Source organism: Microtus pennsylvanicus, chromosome 1, assembly GCF_037038515.1.
Source record: "Microtus pennsylvanicus isolate mMicPen1 chromosome 1, mMicPen1.hap1, whole genome shotgun sequence".
Lineage (NCBI taxonomy): Eukaryota > Metazoa > Chordata > Mammalia > Rodentia > Cricetidae > Microtus > Microtus pennsylvanicus.
Window position 1 is genome coordinate 136,501,311 of NC_134579.1, and position 18,840 is coordinate 136,520,150.

General features: G+C 52.5%; 2 protein-coding genes and 1 non-coding gene across 4 annotated transcripts; 2 read left to right on the forward strand and 1 right to left on the reverse strand.

Annotated features, from left to right (window-relative positions):
- The first annotated feature begins 144 nt into the window (after positions 1-144).
- Med29 (mediator complex subunit 29) lies at positions 145-6,687 on the forward strand. 2 transcript variants are annotated; one of them, XM_075987322.1, is made up of 4 exons: positions 145-417; positions 1,175-1,233; positions 1,390-1,474; positions 4,827-6,687. In XM_075987322.1, exons 1-4 carry the CDS (start codon positions 205-207, stop codon positions 5,178-5,180), a joined length of 711 nt encoding a protein of 236 aa, XP_075843437.1. In that variant the 5' UTR covers positions 145-204; the 3' UTR covers positions 5,181-6,687. The 2 variants fall into 2 exon arrangements, with proteins under 2 accessions (XP_075843437.1, XP_075843436.1); XM_075987321.1 differs by having other exon boundaries at positions 151-417; positions 4,757-5,047.
- A 5,964-nt stretch (positions 6,688-12,651) lies between these two features.
- Zfp36 (ZFP36 ring finger protein) lies at positions 12,652-15,080 on the forward strand. The gene is made up of 2 exons (XM_075987107.1): positions 12,652-12,750; positions 13,389-15,080. The coding sequence occupies exons 1-2, from the start codon at positions 12,709-12,711 to the stop codon at positions 14,319-14,321; spliced, it is 975 nt and encodes a 324-aa protein (XP_075843222.1). The 5' UTR covers positions 12,652-12,708; the 3' UTR covers positions 14,322-15,080.
- Positions 15,081-18,547: 3,467 nt separating this feature from the next.
- Positions 18,548-18,640, reverse strand: Trnai-uau (transfer RNA isoleucine (anticodon UAU)). The gene is given in 2 exon segments: positions 18,548-18,583; positions 18,603-18,640. It is a non-coding gene; the product is annotated as a tRNA-Ile (tRNA).
- Between the last annotated feature and the right edge of the window lie 200 nt (positions 18,641-18,840).

Genomic DNA, 18,840 nt, shown 5'->3' on the forward strand with positions numbered 1-18,840 from the left:
CCGCTCTTGTGATTGGTGGAAAGATATCCCTGTCTCGGCCTCGGTTTTGAGACGGCAGAGGCGAACACACATCCTCTCCTCTCATTGGCTAACCTGTCTGGGAGGCGGAGCTAACTAGCAAACTAAGCCCGCACACTGAAGAGGCGGAAGACAGACTGGAGCAGACGCGCTTGTGACGTATATCCGGCGTTCTACCTGAGGAAAATGGCAGCGCCCCAGCAGCAGGCTTCGGCGGTTTCCTCTGCAGCGGGTGTGTCAGGTCCGGGTTCTGCCGGTGGCCCGGGTCCCCAGCAACAGCCGCAACCGACGCAACTGGTGGGACCCGGCCAAAGCGGGCTCCTGCAGCAGCAGCAACAGGACTTCGATCCTGTGCAGCGCTACAAGATGCTCATCCCGCAGCTGAAGGAGAGTCTCCAGGTGATGAACTGCACTGCGGGGAGCGAGCGGGGTTTGGCGGGCGATCGAGAAGATGCGCGAGGTGTTCCGGGAGAGATAGACAGGGAAGCGAAGTTAGACTTGCTGTCAGTGTGTCTGTGCCCAACCAAAGCGAGGCTCTGTCCAGCCGGTCGTAGTGGTGCAGGTTTTAATCCCCGCGCTCGGGAGGCAGAGGCAGGGGGATCTCTGAGTTCGAAGCCAGCCTGGTCTACAGAGCGAGTTCCAGGCCAGCCAGGGCCACATAGCGAGACCCTGTGGAGAGAGAGAAAATGAGAATGAATGAGAGAACAGAATTTTAGCCGGGTTTTGGAGGCACACGCCTTTAATCCCAGCATTCAGGAGACAGAGACAGGCGGATCTCTGAGTTCAAGGCCAGCCTGGTCTACAGACTTAGTTTCAGGATAGCCGGGGCTGCACAGAGAAATCCTGTTGAGGTTTGAAGGAGAAACAGACCTGATCGTTGAGTCCTGTGCAGAAGACCGGCATACGTATCGTTTCTAGCAGAGCTGACTGGTAAAGAGTATGTCGGAAGTTACTGGTGAGAGTTCCCAAATGAGAGCAGGCCTCTAGGAAAATGTCGGCAGAGATTCCTCTGGGGATGGCAATGAGCTTTAGTCTATATTATCAGGATGGAGGCGCCAGCTGAAAAGAAGGCCTGAGGCTCTCGAGAGTGCAGCTCCTCCTCGGGCCACATCACCTCCTACATCTTACTTTTCTCTCATTATCTTTTGAAAACTAGACTTTGATGAAGGTTGCAGCCCAGAACCTGATTCAGAACACTAACATTGACAATGGACAGTGAGTAAAGCCCCTCTCCCCACCTCTGCCTTAGAAACTCCTCCCCCACTGCCCCACCCCCACCCCCAGTCTGTGGTCTCTAGTTCTGCACTGATGCTGGTGTCCCAGAGATTGGAAATTATTCCTCAAACAGCCTTTTCTCCCTGGCCATCATAGGAAGAGCAGTGATGGACCCATACAGCGATTTGACAAGTGTCTGGAAGAGTTCTACGCTCTCTGTGATCAGCTGGAACTCTGCTTGGTAAGGAACTTTCTAGATGCTTTGTGACCAAGCTCTGATTAATTCCGCACAAGAACATTTTTGTTTGTTTGTTTAGTTGGTTTTTGAGTCAGGGTTTCTCTGTGTAGCCTTTGCTGTCCTGGAATTAGCTCTATAGACCAGGATGGCCTTGAACTCAGAGGCCTCTGCCTCCCTAGTGCTGAGCTTAAAGGTGCGTTCCACCACTGCCTAGCAACAACCTTGTTTTTGAGCTGTTTTGAGATAAAACCACATAGTAATACAGACTCTTCTGACACTAATCTGTAGAACAGACAGGCCTCAGACTTTGGAGGCAGTGATTCTCCTGCCTCCAAATTCTGAGCGTGTTGAGATGACATGCAGTACCACAGCTAGCTCTGAATCCTCAGTCACTCGGTCACCCATCATCTCTTCCTCTGAGACACACCTGTCCTTCAGCTGATTTTTACCCTCACAGGCCTTCTAGTTCAGTGGAGTGACAGATGTAAGACCATAGAGGAACAGGTCGGTGTGACCAAGGGTGTGATGACAGGAGTCTGGACCAGAGTGGTGAAACCTGTGTGGGACGAGGACGTTCAGGAGCATGCGGAAGCCTGGAGTAGGGAGAGTGACAGAGAAGGCTGCTCGTGGACCAGGGAGCTCCACCTGACAGTCTGGCTGGGAGAAGGGCATGGGGACCTGTGATGTGAGTGAGCATGGCTGATTGCTTTGTGGCAAACCCAGGACTCTTGAGTGGGCAGGCCGAGAAGCAGGTGTGGAGCATAGGCCAGGTCCGTGGCCATATGGGGAGGTAGTGTAGATGGAAAGTGTTTGCTATGCTAGCAGTAGGACCTGTTTGCTTCCTAACACCCACATAAAAAGCTGGGCGTGGCAGTGCGTGTCTATAATCCCAGTGCTTGGGAGGTGGAGATAATTTGATCTTTGAGGCTTAGTAGCCAACAATCCAGCCTAATTGACTAGCTCCAGGGTGCAGTGAAAGATCCTGTCCAAAAGGGAGGGGGGCAGGTCCTGAGGAACAACATATGAGGTTGATCTTTGTCCACGCTGCCTCATCCGTGCGCGCGCGCGCGCGCGCGCACACACACACACACACACACACACACACACACACACACGTTCCCCTAAGGGACTAAGCCTGCTGGTGGAGTCCTAGTTTCCCAGCTGCTTAAGAGGCTGAAGCAGGAGGGCCAAAATTCAAGACCCGACTGGGTGAGTAGGTGAGATCTTGCTTTAAAGGGAAAAAGAACTGGGCATGGTGGCTCATGTCTGTAATCTTAATAGTTAAGAGTTCCAGGCTAGCCTGGGCTAGAGAAAAACCTATTTCAAAAAAAAAAAAGCAAGAAGATTGGTGATGTATCTGAGTGTTAGGGTTTACCTAACACAAGTAAAGCTGTAGATTGAATCCCCAGTACTACACTTACCAGTCAGTTCCCCTCGGAATGTCAGGAGACTCATCTGAGGTGTATAGGCTAGGTCTCATTAGACTCTGGATAAAATCCAAGTGCAAGCCGTGCAGAGGTAGTGCGTGCCTTTAATCCTAGCAGAGACAGGTGGATCTCTGTGAGTTTGAGACCAGCCTGGTCTATAGAGTGAGTTCCAGGACAGGTTCCAAAGCTACACAAAGAATCCCTGTCTCATAAAAACCAAATCTAAACAAACAAACAAACAAAAAGAACAGCTAAAACTGGAGGTGGGAGCCCCAAGGAGACAGTCATGTTTGCGCTGTAAGGAAGGAGGAGGGGCAGGTAGAAATAAGAAATAGAAGCTTGAAGGCTTTGCCAGGCCATCCAACTGCTGGACTCTGGGGAAGGGGTTTCCATGTGAGAGCCAGAGCTATAGTTGAAATTAGGAAGCATGTTAGATGATTTCTGGAGCTGTTCACCCCCTAAAAAGGGTACAAGAACTGAAGCCAGGTTCAAAGTCCAGCGTGGTGATGCGAGCTCATTGGCCACATGGTGGGATGGGTACCATGACCCAGGTTCACCACTGCAAAATCCAGCCCTTGCTCCCCAGCTTTGTGTGTGTGTCTGAGGGGGAGAGGAAAAACAGAAAGAAACAAGCTGGCTTGATCCACCTCCCCGTGGCTTGGAGTGTAGGCATGTACCCTACGCCCAGCTCTTATCAGGCTTTCTGCTGGCCTCAGCAGCACTGTCTAGCTAGGAGAAGGATACTGCAGTCTACCACACAGAACAGCTAATCGGGATTTTGTTGCAAGATGGAACTACTTTGGCTGGATTAGGAGGACTACTCCTACCAAGGGAGTCTGCTCTAACAAGGCCTCACAAGAAGCAGCAGTTTGGGGAGAGGGTGGGAGGCAAGGAGCAGAGGTGCAAGCCCCATCAGTGTGCAGAGGAGGGACCTGAGCAGGAGGGGGGGCAGGATAGAGTGCTGCCCCTAAGGGAGAGGACAACCACTAGGTGCGGGTGCCATCCAGGGGTTGGCACTCAAGCCCGGGGTTTAGGACAGGCACAACAACAGCAGCTAATGTTCATCAGTTAGGACAAAACAGTGTAGCACCAGTACCATTTCACACACCTGTTCCATTCTCACCAGACAAGAGAGGCGCCTATTCAACCCATTTAAGGAATTAGGCATGACGTTACACTTTTTTAAAGATTTAATTATTTATTATATGTACAGTGTTCTGCCTGCATACATGTCTGCAGGGCAGGAGGGCACCAGATCTCATTACAGATGGTCGTGAGTCACCATATGGTTGCTGGGAATTGAACTCAGGACCTCTGAAAGAGCAGCCAGTGCTCTTAACCTCTGAGCCACCTCTCTAGCCCAACACTTTAAATTTTTCTAAATTATTACATTTTGTTGTGGGCAGGGTGTGCTTGTGCACATTGAGAGTTCAGAAGAAGCTCTGCGGTAGTTGTTTTCTTTTTGCCTTCCTCTGTGTAAATCCTGGGCAAACAGGACCCAGTTCATCAGGCTTGGCAGCAAGTGTCTTTCCTATAGAGCCACCTGTCACTAGCCCGTTGTGTACACTCATAATCCTAGCTCTCAGGAGGATAAAGTTGTCGGGTTTAAAAGTTTGATGCCAGCCTTGTCTGCATAGCAAGTCTGTGACTCAAGCCACCGCAAAAACACTTAATAGCTTGGTGCCAGTGAGATCCCATGGCCCTGTGTCCTAGGTGATCCAGCAAGAGGCTGGCAAGAGCAGACACTGGCCTAGGAGACCCAGAGCTGGTCAGCTTAGCCCCAGATTGAGTGATGGGGGGGTGGGGTTTGCAGGTCCCTGGAAACAATGCTGTTGTTCTCTTTCTTGCCCTCCCACAGCGCCTGGCCCACGAATGCCTTTCACAGAGCTGTGACAGCGCCAAGCACTCTCCGACACTGGTACCCACAGCCACCAAGCCAGATGCAGTGCAACCGGACAGCTTGCCCTATCCTCAGTACCTGGCTGTCATCAAAGCCCAGATTACCTGTGCCAAAGACATTCACACTGCCCTGCTGGACTGTGCCAACAAGGTCACAGGCAAGACGACTGCAGCCTCAGCTGGCCCTGGGGGCAGTCTCTGAGGTCTTGGGGGCAGGGGCAGGGAGAATGAAGTGCAGCCTAAGGCAAAACAGGTGGCTCCTGTTTCTGATTTATTTGTCATGCCAGGGCAATGTAGTTGAAACCAGCAGGGGGCAGCAAAGGCTTATAGGCGCACAGACCAGGCCTTGCCTCTGCTGCCATCCACTCTGCTCCCTGACCTAGGGTGGACCTCCCTACCGGGCCACTGATGACCTCTGTCAAGGACTCTACCTCCTCCCTCACCTCATCTCCCACCTGGCCCCGGGTGTGGCACTGACGGGGCCCTTTAGATCTCCCTCCATCTATCCCAGTGGATGCACTAGTTTCTAACTCATCTTCCTCCAATCTTGCCTCTCTCTACCAGTCCCCTTTTGTTGCCTTTTGCCCCCAACTCCTAAGTGTGACCATATGTATGTAAGGGGAACCAAATTGCTGGGTTACCTGGGGCTAGAAAAGGGACTTCCTGGCCCAGAAAAGGAGAAGTGCAGAAATGTAGGCCCTAACCTCAGCACACACCAACTACGAGCAGTTTAGGTCCCAGCTCGACCCTGCGTCAGCAGAGCTCTAGCAGGGAGCATTGTGCAATATGTGGCCTGCTCAAAGGGACTCCTGGGTCCCTATATTTTTAGCACCAAAGCAGAAGTGAAAAGGCCCTAGCAGGAATGAATCATGGGTTCTGGGGAAGAACCCAGCTCCTCCGGGAAGCAGGCCCTGGAGAGGGGGCTTGAGGGAGGTAGGGAGAACCCCACAAGCACCCCATTTCCCAAGGGGAGTGGGAGTTCAGCCACAGGCTGCAGGCCTGGATAAGTGCTAGATAGAGCTACCATCCTGGGCCCAGCTGCCAGCTGAAAGGCTAGAGTGACAGACTGTTTCCCATGCCACGAACCAGTGGCCTCATGGGCGGGACCCTGTTTCAAAAACCTCTGAGACCACCTGGCGGTGGTGGCACACGCCTTTAATCCCAGCACTTGGGAGGCAGAGGCAGGCGGATCTCTGAGTTTGAGGCCAGCCTGATCTACGAGAGCTAGTTCCAGGACAGGCTCCCAAACTACAGCAAAATCCTATCTCGAAAAATAAATCAAGCCAGGCGATGGTGGCGCACGCCTTTAATCCCAGCACTCAGGAGGCAGAGGCAGGCTGATCTCTGTGAGTTCGAGACCAGCCTGGTCTACAGAGCTAGTTCCAGGACAGGCTCCAAAGCCACAGAGAAACCCTGTCTCGAAAAACACAAAAAAAAATAAATAAATAAAAATAAATCAAACAAGCAAACAAAAAAAAAACCCTGAGACCCTGGGGACATCTGTGATCTACAGGAGCTCACGTTCCCCTACTGTTAAGGCTGGAAAGCCATCGAGATGCCAGTGTGACCACACTACCTAGGCACTCCTCCCTGCCTCCCTTCAGTGCTGGGAAGCCTGAGTCCACCCTTTGTGTAGTTAAATCACTCCCTTTGTCTCCCCAGGTCTCTGGGGTAAAGGTCCTTACCTAAGGTCATTGATCTTGAGCCTAATTTTTCACTTTTTAAATTTTACTTATTTATTTATTTTTGGGTTTTCGAGACAGGGTTTCTCTCTCTAGCTTTGGTACCGGTCCTGGAACTCGCTCTGTACACTAGGCTGGCCTCGAAATCACAGAGAACTGCCTGCTTCTACTTCCCAAGTGCTGGGATTAAAGATGTGCAACACTGCCACCCAGTCCTAATTTCTTTTATTTGGAGTTGTGGAGACGGGGTCCATCACCTAGACCATACTCAGAATACGTCCAGACTGCCGTCCACCTCAGCTTCCCAGGCACTGTGCGTGCATGGTGTGCGTGTGTGTGTGTGTGTACATACACACAAGGGGGGCACTCGTATGGAGGTAGAGACAGACCTTAGATGGTTTGAGACAGGAGGATCTTCCCTGGGGATTGTCCTGTCTCCATACACGTGCTGATAATTACAGATTTGATGCAGGCCACCATGTTCATCATTCTTTTTGAGACAGGGACTTCTGTAGCCCATGCTAGTCTTGAACTTGGGATTCTCCTGCTTCAGGCTCACGACTCTTAGGACTACAGGGCTATACCATCATTTGCTTTAACTACACTTACAAAATGTCTTAACGTAGAGGCAAGAAAATTGCAAGTTCAAAGCTACCCTGGGCTACATACTAAAACTTCATCTCAGCCAAAAGAAAAAAGCCAAGCCCTCAGCAGTAGGTACTTAGAGTCCCATATGACTAGTAACTGGAACTATTTCCCAAAGTGATGCATCAACTGATCACCTGGGCACCCAGCACACATCTCCTAGACCATTTCTTGTTTCTAGAAATGGTTCAGGGATGTAGTGATCTTGCATACAACTGAAAACACACTGACCTGTCCAAGGCAGAACTCGAGAGTTTACAGCCAGGGACTCGCACCGTACATTTGCTAAGACATGGCAGTCTGTGGTATAGGAAGACAGGTACAGCCCTACAGAGTTGATGTCAACATACCACATGCTGATAGGTGTGGCATCTAGCATCAGATACAAGGTCCAACTACTTAAAACCATACTCAAGGTGACAGCAGACCATGGGGCAACAGTGTATATTCCACAATCCCACACCATAGAAGATGGGCACCAAGCTATAGTCATTCAAAAAAGATGGCAGCTCTGTGCAATGTGAGCAAAGATTCTTATATTCCTAGAGATTAACAAAATGCAGCATGGTACATAAGCCTGTAATAGCAGCATGCAGGAGGACCAATGCAGGTTTTGAGTCCAGACAGCTACATAAGTGAGATCTTGTCTCCAATGAGAAAAAAGATGGGTGTCTGGGCCCTTGAGGTGGCTCCATGGGTAACCACGCTTGGCTACCAAGTTAGGTGACTTCAGTTCAGGCCCTGGGACTTGCATGTTGGAAGGAGGGAACTGCCTCAAGTTGTCTTCTGACTTGTACACACACTTGTTTAAAAAAGAAGTGCATTAGTGGCCTACACTTGTACTAGCATTTGAGAGCCTGAGGCAGGAGGATGGTTTGAGACCACCTGGGCAGAAATAGGCACTCTGTCAAAGAAACCCTTGCTAGGCAGGTGACAGCAGGCTGGAGGGGAGAAGGTATTAGATCTTACGGATACCACCAGCAAAAGTGTAGAGAAGCACAGAGCACTGGCCAGCCTCTGACGGGAATGTGCTCTCAAAGAGTGAAGTTTTAGCTAGGTTCAGGGAGCACAGGGGAGGAAGCCTAGATGGAGTCACGAAAGGGCCTTTTCCTGACCTTACCGGCACAGAGAAGTTGTACAGGCCTGTGTAAAACCCCACGCCAGGGAGGGTCTATGTATGAGATGAGAAACCACAGAGCCAGCCAAAGTGGCTCATGCTTGGAATCTCAGCACTTGAGAGGTAGGGGTAGGAGGGCTGCTGTAAGTCCCATATCTGCGTCTCATATCTGCAGGCTAACTGACCATGGGCACGCTCCCCACCCCCGTCCGGTAGGGATTAGCACACCGGCCATCCTCCCACATACATGGACCCTGCTCCGTGAGCAAGTACTAAAGCAACTATCTGACCACGTGACTACCGAACCCTGTAACCACCACTTAACCCGCTATCTCTCACCCATCAAGACTTTGCCCATCACATGCTGAGTCAGCTCTGTGGCAGAGCAGCCTCATTCGCTGGGGACAGATAAGATTGGCTCAGACAAGAAAAAAAAAAGATTGGCTCAGACACTCAGTATCTAGGTGCGGGTGTGTGCAAGTCTGTTCTGCCCACAGGCAGACTCAAGAGCGCAACACAACCAGCACCCCAGCAACTCGCCCCATCATGTGCCGGCTGCTACGTCAGGCACCAAAGTCCACTGGTTTCCACTGCCTTGTGACTGGTCCATAGAGGAACTATGTCTACCACACTCAGGAACAGGCAACCTCCAAGACAGCCACAAATAAGAACAGATCCACAAATACCATTTGTATACATGGTACAACAGGGCCAAGCGAGCCACAGAAAGCTCATACTCTACTTCAAGGTCCTGCATGCAGAATCCTATCACCCAGGCACCTGCTAGGAATGACACACTTTAGTCACACGTCTCACAGCGGTTCCGTTACACACAGATGGGTGGGGTGGAAGTTCCCACGAAGCCCCTCAAAGACAGCTGCAGGAGTTACAGTTGACAATCCTCCGGAGGCCACTTGCAGCACACAGGGTCTAGTCAGTGGCACACAGGTGGCTTCACTTTTTTTTTTTTTTTTTTTACAGAATCCTGCTCTATGGGGGCCTTAAGCACAGGTCACACACACAGACTTGTCGCCCGCACCTAAGCCCCCAATTGCTTACCTAGAAACTTTAAGACTCCCCACAACACACATATAGCAAGCACACCTCCCTCCCGCTGGAGGCTGGCATATTGGCTGTTCCCCTGCAACACCCTGCCTAGACCACACTCACAGGCAATCACGACAGGCCCACACGTGCCAGGAGTACGTGGGCCCTAGCCCGCCTACCCGCCGGCCCACCGGCTCTCACACCCCCAGGTTTCCTGTCCCCGCTTGTTTTTCTGGAAACTCAGCTCTAAGTTCTCCCCCCCCCCCCCCCCCGTTCACCTCGGCCGGAAGTGCTTGCTATATTTTTAGCCTCTCTGGTTTCCACCCCCTTTCGCTCCCCCAGCCCCCACCCCAGCGCGCACAGGACGTGGCCAAGTGCCTCGCAAGACCTTGGCCATCCCCCCCCTTCCCCACCGTCATTCCAGAGGGGATTCCCGGCCACTGCCAGGGCCGCGGATTTTCCCCGCTGGCTACGTGGGGAGCAGGGAGGAGTCAGGCCATGAACTTCCTGCTGGGATGAGGACACCCAAGCTGGAGTTGGACAGGACCCTTATTTCCAGAGAATAAGGGCTGGGGCCTGGATATCAAGTGTGAGGGGGAAGTGGGGCCTGGACGCCTCTAGGTTTGAGGAGGAGGGCCAGGGTTCTAAGGGAGAATGAGTGGAGCCTGGACGCCTGGGTCTGAAGGAGGCCATGCCCCACTTAAGATCACCTGTGTCTGGATCCCTGGCCAAGCGAAGAGAGGGGTGGTGGTGGAGCAGGGAAGAGCCGAGCACCTGACCGGGTATTCTAAGATAAAGACGGCTCACTTCGTGAGTCCTACTGCTTCTAAAGTCATGATTTTCAGAGGATCGTCATTCTTACACCTCTGCCCCCCCCCCCCAGCACCCTTTGGAGAGTAGCCGAGACCCAGGCGGCCAGGCTTTCGTCCCAGTGACTCAGCAGATAGAGAAGGGGTCCAAGTTGAGTCAGGGATGGCAAAAGCTCCCAGTCCCCAGGGAATCGAAACTGGAATTACTTCTCCATGATCCAGACCCAGCTGGCCTCCGAAAACCCCAGCATGCCCCACCCCAACCCCCTTTCCCTGCGCTTGGTCTTAAAATCGGCTGGCTCAGGGATTTGTAAACTGGGCGGGAGGCAAGTTTTTGGGGCCCCTCCTTCCCTTCTTTTCCCGTTGTCCTCGAGACTGTTTACAACAGACTGGAGCCCTGGTTACAGGAGAGGAACCCAAGCGTCCGGGCTGAGCGTCCTCGTCACGGCTTCCAGGAAGCGCCCCCCCCCCCCCCCCCCCGCGCCCTAAGCGAGTGAGTCACGGGCAAGCGGGAGGCCGCAACCGTGCCACAGCAGCCTAGGGCCCGCCCAGCTCACGGGACCAGCCCAGGAAGGCCCCTTGGCCCCAGAAAGCGCTGCACCAGGGATTCCCCCCCCTCCCCCGGGCTCCGATGAAGCAAACCAGTGAGAAGCCTAGCTGAATCTCCCCACCTCAATACAAGAGCGCAACGCACCGTGCAAGAACTTCCCAACATTGTAATTACACTTCTAGCAATGATAACCTCCGTACCCAAATACACTTTTTCACTGGTGATACCCTTGAAGAAACACTTTTTTAAAACTTGGGTGTGGCGGCGGGGCTTACTTCTAATCCTAACACTACTTGGGAGGTGGGGACCAGAAGATCCCGAGTTCCAGGCCAGCCAGAAGGTCCTGCTGAAAAACAAAAACCTTACAGATCTGGTGAAGAACGATCCTCGAGAGAATTTATTTTTTTTTTCTTAATAATTTATTTTATCGGCATTGGTGTTTTGCCTGCATGTATGTCTATCTGAGGGTGTCAGATCTTGGAGTTACCGACAGCTGTTAACTGCCATGTGGGTGGTAGGAATTGAACCTGGGTCCTCTGGAAGAGCAGTCAGCACTCTTAACCACAGAGCCATCTCTCCAGCCCCCCCTCGAGAGAATTTAAACTTTAGTTAAGACTGCTTACATTACAAGAGACCCATTCAACGTTGAAGGTGCCCAGTGCCCCCCACCCTTTTCAATGGAGGCGAGCTTCCTCCCTAATAAAGACTCAAGCTATTCCAACCTTGAGTTTTCGGGAACGAAGGCTCTTAATAATTGAAAGCGCAACTGGGGAAAGGGGCCCTGTCCAGCCTCCTTGGTTCTGCGCCTGGAGGTTTTAGTTTTTATTTCACCTTTGCTTTTTATCTTTCTGTAACCCACTTCCTCTTTACCTTTGTTCCCCCAACACTCTCTCCCTACCGTCTCTCCAGCCTCTTTGTTTTCCTTTCGGGAATAGGCACTGAAGCCAAGGAGAGCCAAGAAACCGCTCGAGCGCCGAGCCTTCTTTTTATTCCCGTCCCCACCTCAGTAGTTTCTCTCTTTTTAGAAATAGGACCTGGACCTCGATCGATAGCTGGGACTGGCACTGACCGCCCGCTCTTGTTTCTGCCACCTCTGAAGTGTCCTGATTACAGCCGTGTGCCACTGGCTCCCCCCCCCCTCCCCCGGCGGGGGGGGGTTGTTTTGAAACAGGGTTTTTCTCTACTTAGCCCTGGCTAGCCTGGAACTCACTCGACAGACCAGGCTAACCTTGAATTCCAGAGACCCACCTGCCTCGGCCTCCGGGAGTGCTGTGATTAAACTGGTTTTAAGGTGTGTACTTCTACCGCCTGACCCTTTTTACTTGTTTTTTGTTTGCTTTTTCGAGACAAGGTTTCTCTGAGTAGCCCTGGCTGTCCTGGCACTAGCTCTGTCAGCCAGACTAGCCTCAAACTCAAAAGATCTGCCTGGCTAACCCTTTTAACTCTCACTAAGTTACCCAAGCTGACCTAGAATTCATTTTTGACTCTCTAGTCCAGCCAGGCCTTGAATTTTACTAGTCTCCTGCCTCAGCCTCCCGGAGTGGCTGGAACCACAGTCCTAAACCACCTGGCCTAACTTGCATGTGTCTCTCACTCCGTCTCTTTGTTTTTCTCTCAGCTTCTGGCAATCTCTGTCTCTTCCAGTTTGTCTCTCCCCGCCCCCGTCTGTCTCACACGCACACGCCCTCTTCTCAGTCCCTGCCCTTGTCAATTGTCCCTGGAGCCCTGCCCCCACTTCTGCCCCAGTTCCCTTCCCCACTGTCTTCAACCTTTGAAAACTACTCAGACGCCCCACTACCATCACCACCAGTCAGTCTTAGATACACCCCACTACCTCCTGAGAGGGGCTGGGGTTGCCCGCCAGCCAAGTTCAGGCACATTCAGCAAAATAACCAGCAGAGGGGCGGAAGGGGCCTAGAACCCGGCGGGCGGGGCTACGGCGCGGGGGCGCGTCCGGGAAGCTCCCTTGGCCACGCCCAGACGGAAAGATCTATAAAAGGCGAACGCTCTCGCTGCGGGCCACAGCCAGACTTTTGCGGCCCGACTGTCGGTCTCCTCTCCATGGCCATTCGCGCCACCATGGATCTCTCTGCCATCTATGAGGTGAGTATAGGCTAGACGGCACGCCCGGGTCCCCGGCACCCCAAACTTAGGCCGTGGACTCCCGCCTTCCTTCTCAGTCCAGCCCTAACTGGCTGGAAGTGAGAAAGGGATATCGACGGGCCCCCGGGGACGGAAAGCTGGCGCACTGCTGTCACTGGCGCGGGGCGGAAGCAGCCCCACACCTGCCTGGTTCCTTTCGCTGCCTCTGGCGCAGTTTGGCACCCTAGGGGGTGTAGGGTTGAGGGGGAAGTTGACTCGGTCAGAGTTCTAGAGCGATCTGGCCTGGGTCGGCTTTGGCCGGTTCCTCCAAGTTGTGAAACTGAAGCGACCATGGGCGGTCATATCCGGGGAGGTCTAAAGGCCCAAAATTGGGGTACAGGGTGTGTGTGCTCTGGTTTGGGGGTCCCGTCTCGTGTTCTGTCGGGGATACTGGGCTTCCAAAATCCTTCTGGATTAGCTTCAGTCGTGTTGAAACACTCAAATCAAGTTCTCCCTGGAGTCTGTGTGATCCGGGTGGGGCTCAGGCCGAGAACCCACAAACCGGAATGGCAAGCTTGTGAAGCTCTTTACAATTGGGGCGGGGCGTCGTCACCTTACCTTTTCTGGTGGCCTAACCAACAACCCTATTCCTCTCTCAGAGCCTCCTGTCGCTGAACCCTGACCTCTCATCCGACCACGGAGGGACTGAGCCCTCAGCACTTTGGAGCATAAACTCGTCTGACTCCGTCCCATCTGGGGTCACTTCTCGCCTAACTGGCCGCTCCACCAGCCTGGTGGAGGGCCGAAGCTGTGGTTGGGTACCCCCACCCCCTGGTTTCGCACCCTTGGCTCCCCGCCAGGGCCCTGAACTGTCACCTTCACCTACTTCGCCTACTGCAACTCCCACCACCTCCTCTCGATACAAGACTGAGCTCTGTCGGACCTACTCAGAGAGCGGGCGTTGTCGATACGGGGCTAAGTGCCAGTTTGCCCACGGCCTGGGTGAATTGCGCCAGGCCAATCGCCATCCCAAGTACAAAACGGAACTCTGCCACAAGTTCTACCTCCAGGGCCGTTGTCCCTATGGCTCTCGATGCCACTTCATCCACAACCCCAACGAGGACCTGGCTGCTCCGGGCCAGCCCCACGTGCTTCGCCAAAGCATCAGCTTCTCAGGCTTGCCCTCAGGCCGCAGAACCTCCCCACCACCACCTGGCTTTCCCGACCCTTCCCTGTCCTCTTGCTCCTTCTCGCCCTCCAGCTCCCCACCACCACCTGGGGACCTTCCGCTTTCCCCCTCTGCTTTCTCTGCTGCCCCTGGGACCCCTGTGTCTCGAAGAGACCCTATTCCAGCCTGTTGCCCCTCCTGCCGAAGGTCTACTCCTAGCACCATCTGGGGGCCCTTGGGTGGCCTGGCTCGGAGCCCGTCTGCACACTCCCTGGGATCCGATCCTGATGATTATGCCAGCAGCGGTAGCAGCCTGGGTGGGTCAGACTCACCCGTCTTTGAGGCTGGGGTGTTTGGGCCTCCCCAGCCCCCTGCACCCCCAAGGCGTCTCCCCATCTTCAATCGCATCTCCGTCTCTGAGTGACAAATGCCTACCCAGTATGGATCAGCTAGATCTCAAGGAGGGTGGCGCTTATTGCTGTGGAGACCTAGGGAGACTCCTGTTAGTAAGTGCCTCCTCCCTGACATTCCAGAAAGCATTAACCCTCCCCTGGTGCTGTGCTGGGGCAGGTCCCTAGTTCGCAAGCTCAGTGTTTGGATTGCTTCCCAGGATCCCTAAGATGTAGCATATTTGAGGGACACAGTTGACAGTTTGTCTTCTTGGGTTGTTTCTGAGAGAGGCGCTGGTGTGTGGCCCTGGCTGTCCTTGAACTCTAGAAAAGCTTGCCTTAGCTTCCTTCCCAGTTGCGGAGTTATCTAGGTGTGCACCAGCCCCTCCCCAACTCTGGTTTCCTGGAATCGGAAAGTGCTGTGAAGAGCTGGCTCCCACAACCCCATCCCAGTTTTTACTAGACCCGAGGTTCCACGTTCAGTGTCTGATGGTTGAATCCTCCCCTGAGGAGAATCCTGGTGCTCAAATTTCCCTCCGAAAGAAAATAGCCAAAGCCATTGCCAAATCCCTTCCCCAACCAGTGGGCCCTTTATTTATGACGACTTTATTTATTGTAATAAGATTTTATAGTATTTATATATATTGGGTCGTCTACTTCGTTTCCCTTTTTGTAATATTAAAATGGATACTGTATAAAGTATACTATAATATATTAAGTAATATATTGTTACCTTACAGGTCTATTTTTGTGGATTTTTGGAATTTTTAAATAAAATCTTGTGTGAGCTGAGATGGAATTTGTTTTGTTTGTTTTTTTGCTACGGCATACAGCCACGGGACGGTACATAAACTGATCCACACTTGCTAGAGATGTGCTACCTGGTGGCGCTTACCTGGCAGGAAATGACGTTACCAGCTTCGGTTGTTCACCTGAGGGGGCGTGGTGAGATGAGGTCACCCACTAGGAACAAGGAGAGCTAGTTCTCCCGGCGTTGGGGGCGCTCCAGGCCTGTCCCTCCGGCTCTTGACCCAGCTCAGGCAGGGACGGGATGTTTCCGTCCCCACGGGGCCAAGGGTGGAGGGCGGGGTGGGGCGGGGCGGAGAGGACGGAATGTGCCCGAACGCGAGCCGGGGCAGGGGGTCACCCCGAAGCCGGGTCCTAGGAGACCCTGCACCCGGCGGAGAGAGCGGGGGTGGACTTCAAATTCTTGACAGAGGACTTTTTTTTTTTTTAGTTTAGTTTTTTGTTTGTTTTGAAACAAAGTCAATTCTAGCTCAAGCTGGCCTGGAACTCTCGGCAACCTCCTGCCTCAGCCTCTGAAATGCTGGGATAACAAGCGCAAGCCACCACGCCCGGCTTCATTTTTTAACGCTTTGCCTTGTGTGTGTGTGAGCGCTCGTGCGCGAACTAGTGTGGAGGTCAGGACACAACCTACAGGAATCCGTTCTCTTCCACAAAGTGGGTCCCGGGGATAGACCCAGATCTTCCAGATTGGCAGCAAGAGCCTTTACTTGCTAAGCCCTCTTACCCGCCTCTATGGAACTTATTTATTTACTTATGCCGGGAAAGAAGGGAAGCCTGGGTCTCCTTCTGAACCCCGAGCGGCCTGTAACTCTTTGCCATAATCTCATGAATGTTTAGGACTGTAGACACGCTCCCTCCGGGTTTGGGGTAGGGGTTTTAAAGAAGTGCGAGGATTCCGGGCTCTATTAGGACTCTCGGGTTCCGGGACTTGACAAATTGGGAGTGCAAACACTGTTGGGGTCGCGGCCCTCTAGCATCTGCAGACCCCAGAACCTTGGGTCCGATCTCAATCTGGCATTTCCGGAGCTTCGTCTGCTTCAGCTCGCAGGGCGCATGGGTAGGGCAGCCGCGTCCTCCGACCAAACAAGGCAAGAGACCGCGGCAACGGCCAGCCCTAGCTGGGCGGGCCGCGCCCGGAAGGGGCCCACGTCAGGGCCTGCTCTCAGCCCCTCCTTTTCTCCTCCGCCCCCAACCACCACCTCAGCCTCCACCCCCTCATTCCTCTTTTCTTTCTTCTTCTCCCTAACTCCTCCCACCTACTGTTATGCTCCTCCCTATTTTCCCTCCGCCTCTCAGACCCTAGTACTTTATTGGACTTGCTTTTCAGACAGGCTCACGCAGTAGCAATGTCTGCTAGGCCCTCTGCTTCCGAGTTGCTCCCCTCGCCGTTCTTTTGTCCTTCCTCCGCTAACCGTACCCTTAACCTTGCTCTTCTCTCCCCAAGCCCTGCCTGTCTTTCACTCCATTCTACTGACCTTTGGTCTCCTCTTCCAGGAAATGCCTCCCTTGTGGGAAAGTCTCAGGCCCTGGTATGTGGAACAGGGTTGGGAGAGGGAAACAGAAAGTCCAAGACCCAGAGGCCTCGGGAAGGTCGAGGGAATGAGTTCAAGCAGTGCTGGACATTTGAGAGAGGCGGATGGAAGGACACTAGAAGAACCACACAGCTACCGCCCCTGGCACTCGTCTCCCCGCTACCCACTGCCCCCTAAAAATAACAGCCTCTTGTTCTTAACAAACAGACACTATGAGCTGAGGATGTAGCAGAGAGCCTACTTAGCGTCTGCAAAGCCTTCTTGGGCACTAGGCGTGCTGGCAGTGTACTTAGTTGTGTGCAGGGAAAGCGCTCCTATGCATAAAATAAAAACGATTTGTTTTGAGACAGGGTCTCTATGTGTAGCTGGCTGTCTTGGAACTCTGTAGACCAGGCTGGCCTCGAACTCACTGAGATCCTCATGAGTTCTGGGATTAAAGGGACAGGCTCCTACCGCCCGGCAAAAACAAATACTTTTTAAAACGAATCATGACACAAGCCCGTTGTTTAGACGGTCAGATCTGTCTTGGACACCCCGCCCTCATCCACAATTCACTCCAGCTCCCAGAGCCCCTCATCGAAAGCTACCTTGCTCCTACCCAGGTCTCAAAGTAACTGCTCTTTGTGCTCCACCCCCACCCCTAGCTGCTTTCCCCTAGGAGAGCAGGGAAGTTTGTTACAACACCGGAGTAAAATCACCAAGAGTCAAAGTCCTAAAGCCTCACCACAGTTTGGATCCGCGTCTATTGCACGCGCGCGCATGAGCCGGACGCGCGCTCACACAAACACACCTCTCTCCTTGCACTGGTCTTCAGCCCTAGGGTGTTAGCTGGAACTTCTCCCTAGTGTTCCCTCGACTCATTCCCCTCCTCCAGGTGTCTGTTTAAAGATCTTCCCTGGGGCTGGAGAGATGGATCAGCGTAAGAACACCGCTCAGACAGAGGATCTGGTTTCATTCCCTGCACCACATAGCTCACAACCCTCTGTAACTCAAGTTCAGGGGAATCTACCATTCCCTCTCCGGTCTCCTGGGGCACCAAGTATGCAACATGGTGCAAACATGCAAACAAACACCCATACACATAAAACAAAACTAGGAGCCAAGCATTGATGGTGCATGCCTTTAATCTCAGTACTCGGGAGCAGGGGCAGGCAGATCTCTTGAGTTCAAGTTCCAGGACAGCCAAGGCTACACAAAGAAACCCTGTCTCAAGAAACAAAAACAAAATCAAAAGAAAAGGATCACTGACTACTGTGACAGTCCCCATCCCATCCTGCTCTACTTGCTCCATATTTATCACTACTTAATCTAAAAATAGACTCACACTCGCAGATGGTGATGGAGACAAGAGTTTGAGGCCACTTTGGGCAACATGGTAAAAGTCAAACTATGTAGTTAATTCATAGATTTGTAGCAATCTCTTTAGTAAAAAGTCAAGTCTTCAGGGACAGGAAGAACAGTACCTAATGAGTGTTTAGTATGTGTTTTAAAAAATTGATTTAGAAACCTGAAAAAGAAATATTCGAAAAGAGGCAAAACCTGTTCTAACCATCCATCACTAGGACCTGAGGTTTAGATTCCATTCGATGCCCAGGCCATCTAATGAGGGGTTATATTGCCCCCTGGTGACCAGAATGGAAACTGTACCTTTGGGGCTGTTCCAATCAACCACTGCAAAAAATTCACATGGAAATAATGTTCATTCTTCAAAAATGCTGTAGGTACCTAGCATGGTGACGCACACCTTTAATTCCAGCACTCAGGAGGCAGAAGCAAGAGGATCTCTTGTAAGTTCGAGGCCTGCCCTAGTTATATGGTGAGATCCTGTGTCAAACGAGCCATTTAATTGATTTACAAAATGTGAAGACTACTAAAACTGATGCGAAAACACAAAGTACACCCGGATAAAAGAGAAAAGAGAGTGCTCCAGGTGAGGATCGAACTCACAACCTCGGCATTGCTCCGCTTGCACTGTCATATAAGTACCGCGCGCTAACCGATTGCGCCACTGGAGCTCCGGCCGCACCCTTGCGCCACTAAGTCCTTCAGTCAGTCGTAGTCGTGCGACTTTGCTGGAAAGCTCCACCCAACATTGCATATGCAATTATAAAGCCTTCCGATCGACCAATAAGAACAAGAGAGTGCAACCATTCCTGATTCTCACGCCTTGCCGGCCGGTGCTGTAAAAGATAAAAGTCCTCCCGGTCCCTGGAAT